The sequence below is a fragment of the Pavona decussata genome, unplaced genomic scaffold (genome assembly GCF_977016875.1).
Source record: "Pavona decussata unplaced genomic scaffold, jaPavDecu1.1 SCAFFOLD_190, whole genome shotgun sequence".
Lineage (NCBI taxonomy): Eukaryota > Metazoa > Cnidaria > Anthozoa > Scleractinia > Agariciidae > Pavona > Pavona decussata.
Window position 1 is genome coordinate 2,591,402 of NW_028145599.1, and position 6,847 is coordinate 2,598,248.

At 38.3% G+C, this 6,847-nt stretch overlaps 1 protein-coding gene across 1 annotated transcript; it reads right to left on the minus strand.

Moving 5' to 3' along the window:
* Positions 1–234: 234 nt before the first annotated feature.
* On the minus strand, positions 235–4,764 carry LOC146462353 (pyroglutamylated RF-amide peptide receptor-like). The gene is made up of 2 exons (XM_085085779.1): positions 4,602–4,764; positions 235–1,449 (listed from the first exon to the last, which is right to left on the minus strand). The coding sequence occupies exons 1-2, from the start codon at positions 4,707–4,709 to the stop codon at positions 595–597; spliced, it is 963 nt and encodes a 320-aa protein (XP_084941905.1). The 5' UTR covers positions 4,710–4,764; the 3' UTR covers positions 235–594.
* Between the last annotated feature and the right edge of the window lie 2,083 nt (positions 4,765–6,847).

Genomic DNA, 6,847 nt, shown 5'->3' on the forward strand with positions numbered 1-6,847 from the left:
GCAGGCGTTGCACCGTGTGACATGGTCGGTTTCGTGAAACTTTTTCGAACTTCCGTTGCGAGACAAGTTTCACGAAAAGTAGAACCGCTTTCTACTTCTGCAACGGCTCGCAACGGTCGCAGTGGTGAAAAAACAAGAGTTTCACCGTGTAACACCACTTCGTGAAACTGGTCTCGTTCGCCGTTGCACACAAGTTTCAGCTAAAAGTTTCAACGTGTAACGGCGGCTTAAGGCGGGGATATTTACATCTAAGTGTTGTTGATGTGTACTTTACGTGACACTGAAGGAAGGAAATTAAAATAAAACTTCTGAGCCACGCAACAGCGCAAGCCGTTTATATTATTTTTTATTATTATTTTTTTTCAAACCATTGGCTCTTGGCGGAAATACTGATTAGCTTTATGACTTATACCCCGTTTTAGTAACGCTCTAATGTATTGCACTATGTACATCGTTGACTGGTAATATTAATGAGTTGAACAAAACTAACAACCAAATGTTCCAGCAGCACCTGTTTGACTCGATCCTGTCAACTGACCAACCTTCGGGCCTGGAATTTCACCGTCCAAGCCTGACACTTATAAACTAAACTGTTTACAATCTGGTATTTATACATTTAACACATTTGTGGCTTTGCATTGTGAAAGTATTTGAACTACAAGCAATGTTGTTTGGGATCCCAGAGGCTAACTCCATCATATTCTGCTTGGCAGGGGATGGCGAGTTCTCGCCTCTTGCAGCAGATTGTGGAGATGTTCTTTTTTTTCTCAGTCCCATTACTTCGAGGAAATTTTTTTTCATAGAATTTAATGATTTTCCTCCAATATTGAAATAGTAAATAAATGGATTGCACATTGAGTTGGCTAAGCCCACACCATAGGTAATAAGTCGTGCTGGGTCCATGGGGTTAGGATACTCCTTGAGATGTCGCTCCAAGATTCCATGGTAGACAGCAAACGGCAGCCAGCAAGTTACGAAGCATATGACAACAATCAGCAACACACGAAGAACTCTTTTCCTTGATCGCTCCAAGAGTTGAGAATTTCTGATTGAAGGGTTAGATTCGGAGGTCACACAGGCAGCAAGTCTCGTATTTCTGGTCCATACAACTCTTATTACACGATAGTATGATACCATCATAATTGCAAAGGGAATCACAAAACCAAGTAAAAGTGAGGCAAACAGGTAGATCCTCCTTGCTAATGTACTTGCCTGTGTAGTGGTGCAGTAGTACACTGTACTGTTATTAAAATTAATAGTTATCACAACAGCTGAGTGGAATACAGGAAGGTTTTGACTTGTACCGTACACCCAGGCAAAGAAGATCAACCAAGCTGGTTTCAGATACCATGATCTTTGGCTGCATGTGAATTCCTGCTTCACAAATGTCATGTAGCGATCGATACTTATTGCTGTCAACAGACTCACGGAAAGTACCGGACCAAGATGCTGAAGAGGAGAGAAAGTGAGGAAATAATTCAGTCAAAAGTACTAATTCATTCCACGAAGTTGTAATGATATCATTCAAAGTACTTAATATTAATGTGATACTGTTCGTGACCGAGATGTGCCTTCGTTATGGGTATACGTTTGCATGCGCAGTAAATTAATGTTAAGTAAAAAAAATGTCAAAGTTAGATGTAAATGTTAGTCAACAGAAACTGAACAGATGAAAAACAAACAAGCAAAACGACATGACTGGTTGATTTTTACTTTAGGTTTATGTTTACATTTACATCCCAGTATAGTCGGCTTGTGAGGCCCTGTTAGGTATTACGTTTTAAGGATGAGGGATAACTTGTTTGTAGTTGATGTGAAATTAAACACAACAGTTTAAAAATCCTAACTGGCATAATTTACTCATGCTGGCATAATGGGGTTGACAGGCCTACGCGACTCTCATGTGCGTGTTTAGCCTAAATAAGAGTTTTGCCCTCACGGGTTATGTTTTCCAAAGAACACCCTTTTCTCTATGAAAAGAGCGGTGCTTTCTTTTAGCGCTGGATTTTCTTCTTTTTAAATGCCATCTATGATTTGGAGGATTTGCGCGATAGACACTGAACAAAGCCATGTGTTTAACTGTCGCATGTGTTGTAATTGATCTCAAAGGTCATTTTGACCTCTTGTTGTTACGTTTCCGTTTAGCGACTGTCGTTCTTATGCCGTTTGTGGCATTTAGTTTAGGCTTGGTATGGCTCATTTCAGTGCGTCTGGTGGTAGTATAGCCTCTCTTTTTATCGTTGTAAGGATAGGATTTGAACCGTGTAATAACTATACATTATCTTGCAGCTTTTGTCAGATTGCCGGGCCCGGTTATTTGCTTTTGGTGCAAGATGCTGTGCTTCTTATCACGGTTATTTGTCCCTTGATCCGTTCTTAAGCATTGTAGCTTCTTTGAAAGCTATGCAATGTGTTAAATTGAGGGCTAAAGGCCGCTTAAGTTACGGCTGTGTGTTTTGTTTTTGGTTTTGTTTTTTCACATTTGCTGATAATTTACAGCACTCGTGTTCACTCGAGGTCGGTTATCCGTCGTCACCAGTTCAGTTAAACGAAAAATCTATGCTCCCAGGGTTCTCTCAATTCACCGCTCTTCTCCTGGAGGACTTAAGGTAACCACATGGAGTATAGCTGGTTTCACGTGACTCAAGTGCTCTCTTCGTTCTCAATAACATGGCTTCTGTAAAAGTTCTGCATGAAGTTACGGCATATATTTATTAGAGTCATGAGCCATGTGATGGTTATTTTTGTGACCCAAAGACTGGTCTTGGGCAACTGAGGAGGAAAGAGAAGAGTTCGACCAGATGCACAGTAGAATGTGACTTTATTCATCGCGCAGAATGCCTATTGTTCTCGGGACATTTACTTCCAGTTCAACAAAGTTCGTAGATCTGTCATATTACGCGCAATCATGCAGAGACTCTATGAAAGCGCTTCAGCCATTGGTTGCCAAGAACGCACGACGAAGCTCATTAATATGTTGTAGGTGGCAAACTAAACAATGAATGCAGCACGCTATTGTTTTCTCCTTTTAGCTCTTTTGTTTCGCAAAATCGCGAATATGCGCATATTTCACAGTGAACGTTCAAATCCAGAGAATACATACACTTTGCTTTATTTTGCTGGAATAGTCCATTTTACAGTTGTGTGCTAAGTGACCTGGCCTTGGATTGTAAGCGAGGCTGGGGTTGACTTTGTTTTGATACAAACCTCACTGCTTTTCATGTGTAGATCATGCTGTTCTCATGTTAACTAGTTTGCATTTGCATATGAAAAGTAAAGCAAAGCAAATTTCCTCTTTATCCAACTACGATGGAGAGTAAAAATTTTCAAATAAAAGAGAATATACGTATGAACTTTCATGTATGTGTAAACTGTGGAATAAAGATTAAATAGATGAAACATCAACTCAAGAAGTTGCGAAAAGAAAGCCTGAAAGAGCATTCGAACCCATGACGTCTGCGATGCCGGTGCAGCGCTCAAACCACCTGAGCTACTAAGCCAACTGGGAGCCGTTATTGTGTGGATTCTTTTTTCCAGCCTTTATTTCACAACTAATTTAGCCTTTTGTGTATATAACTGCGATGATCTTTCATCTATTTAATCTTTATTTCGCAGTTCACGTATATGAATTTTCATATATCTTCTCTTTCATCACTCATCTTTCACGGGTATATTACGAATCCACATAATGACGGCCCCCAATTGGCTTAATAGCTCAGCTGGTTTAAAAGAGCACTGCACCGGTATCACAGAGGCCACGAGTTTCAATCGCATTCAATGTTTTTTTCTTAGACCTTGTTTTCACAACTGCTTTAGTTGTGTATAAAACTGCGATGATCTTTTATCTATTTGAAACATTTTAAATGAACCACCAATCTGAACTCGTAGAAAATACACTTACGTCAGTAGTAAGCGTCATCAATGCGCAAATTTGGGTTGCATGCTGCTTCCAGGCCTCTCTATATGAGGCATGCAGCAACAGCTGTCCTATGCGTCAACCGTAGGATAATTTGTTTTCGTTTTCGTGTTACTTTTGTTTGAAATCAACGTGCTTTTTTCCATTAAAAGTAAACCAGATGAAGTAAAGCATAACCAAAGCAAAAGAGAATTGTTTTTGAAACTAAACTGAAGACCACCATAAGGAAAATTATATATAATCACAGTTCGAGTGCGGCAGGGATATTCTGTACTGAAACAGGTAACAGATCCTGCAGATCAAAGTGACCTACAAACATTTTAAAAGTGTTTAGTAGTGCTGCCATTCTCCATGGAGTAGAATCTACACTCCTACAAGATCAACCTCTGAGGTATGCAATCAGTCATACTCAAACTTAAGGAAAAGATGAGCTAGACATTAATTTTTTAGTCCATTTGCTGTGAAATTTCTATCGGGATTTACTATTTGTGTGTAGGCAAAATTCAAACAGAGATACCTTTACACACAGTCTTGGTACTTTTAGGGATAAGGGATAACTGAAACTCCACCCCTCCCCCCCAAACAAGGGCCTCGCTTGTCACCTAACCGGACTACCGCAAAAGCAGAGCTAATACATATCGACCTATTTAATGACTGAAAATGCTGTATATTGTGTGTATTGTACCTGCATGAATCGGGACAACTTGCACAGGCCACTGTCTCTTGTGTGGTACTCATTGGGGTAGTGAAAGTTAATAAAGAAGGTCAGCGGAATGCACAGCAGGCACACCATCAGATCAGAGATGGCCAAGTGAAGGAGAAACAGCTGAACAGAGGACTTGGAGGAGTTTTGTGCTCGCCGACGTAGGGTTGTGACAACTGCTACCACAATGCCGTTACCAACCAGCCCAATGACGAATATGAATCCTTAAAAAACAATTGGATTTGTTTGAAAAAGAAAACATTTAATTTTAAGTGATACAGGTAGAGACAATTATTTCGTAAACAATTTATAAAAGTCCATTTACCTATCTTGTTTGCTAAGTTATACGGTTGCTACACAAATATAATTGGACTTTCAGTTTCCTTGGCCGACAAGTTTTCGCGCTTTTGCTGATCTACTCGCACCTTTCTAGTTGATATTCTTAGTTTTCGAAATTTCAAGGTGAAGGGAGAAAGACGAGTACAAAAAGATAAAATCGGGTGACATGTACATGAAAGCGTCGACAAGAATTTTGTGAAATATTTCAGTGTCAGCCACGCGCCTGTTCTCAAGTTGAAACCGTCGGTGATCAAGTTCCAGGTTAGCTCTCAAAATGTTCTAGACTATAGCTATATTTTTTTCATGTTTGTGTAGCTATTAGCTTCTACGGAATTCCTATGAGCTAACGTTCAAATTTCATGAAGATGCCGAACTCACTTGTAAGAATTTCAGAAAGAAATGAATAAAAGTAACCTTTACTGATAAAAGACAGCACACTGAACTTTGTTCGGAAAGAAATTTGGAAGAGGCTTTTAGCTCGTACTCGCATCGCAGTCAAAATTTTTTCACTTCACTCATAAATGTGCATTTACTTACCATGCTACGTCATGCAATAACTTCGTGATCAGTGGCCAATTATAAATAAAGTATGGAAAAGGTAAATGTACAAAGAAAATGAGAAAACTATATTTTTATTGAATTAATAGAGAGTACGTCAGTCTAGAAACGCGGAGAAAAATTTGGACCTAAACAAACGGGTTTTATTCCAAACAAGGACATTTTTTTAAAAAAAGTGGACTTTCTCTAAACAAAATAAAAACAAGCGATAGTAATGTCGACTGACATTTTGATGACTCCATGTCTGACTTACACAACTTTGAAACTGATGAGATGTAGTCTAACCGCCGGCGGTATCGAAAAGATAAATAATATATATATAGCCAAGCCTAAAAGCGGGGCTCCACAATTCCTTTTTAATAGCATTTATATACATGCTACTCTGCTTAAGCTTATTGTATGAACGTAATAACGTCAGTTGCAAATTCTTCATCCTACCTTGAGTTATATATATCAAGAAAACTTTTTACGCGTCAGCGGAAAATGTTTTGAACCATAAGCTGTTCTTGTTGATCGTGCGAGATCACATTGCTGAATTCCGATGACGTTCGAGAGCATAAAACACTTGTGGAAGAAAAAATTACGCTCTCTCTTAAATATTTCTCCTGTGGAAACTATTAATGCATTTGTGTAAAGTTTGAAATGCCTACTATGGAGAAAATTTGGCTACCACGTAATGTTTCCACGCGTTGAATTTGGCCCCTCGGATAAAAAATAAAATATTTGTTTTAAAATTTATTACTTTGTAAATATTCCTCGTACAGAAATATTTATAGTCTCATAATAAACGTTACAAGAAAAGAAATAAAGAAAAAATAATGTTTTGTTATGGTTCGAAATATTTGAACGTTTACTTTAAAATTAGGACGTACTGTTTACAAATTTGCACTGCGAATGACGAGCACAAAATGTTCAAAACAACTAATGACTCTAGGAATATTTCTCCTAAAGAAATAATTCTAGTCTCTAACTAAAATTTAGGAAAAGAATACAGGCAAAATAGTGTTTGGTTGTGGCCCGAAATATTTCAGTGAGTGCTTATAATTAAAGCGTGTTTACAAAACTTATGCGCTGTGAATTGCAAACGAATTACACAAGTCCAGCACAAAATGTTCAAAACAATTCATAACTCTGTGAATATTTCTTCCACAGAAATAATTCTAGTCTCTAAGTAAACGTTAACAAACGGAGAATACAGGAAAAGTAATGTTTGGTTGTGGCCTGAAATATTTCAGTTAGCGCCTTATTTAAACTTAGAGCGTGTTTACAAAACTTATGCGCTGCGAATGGCGAATGAATAAATAGAGAAGCCCAACACAAAATTTTCAAAA

Bases quoted from the DNA above. Each gene is read 5' to 3' on its own strand.
- LOC146462353 (XM_085085779.1), bottom strand. From the start codon at position 4,709: ATGGTGTGCCTGCTGTGCATTCCGCTGACCTTCTTTATTAACTTTCAC. The intron at 1,450-4,601 runs GTACAATACACA...TCTCCTCTTCAG, and splicing joins AGTTGTCCCGATTCATGCAG to CATCTTGGTCCGGTACTTTC.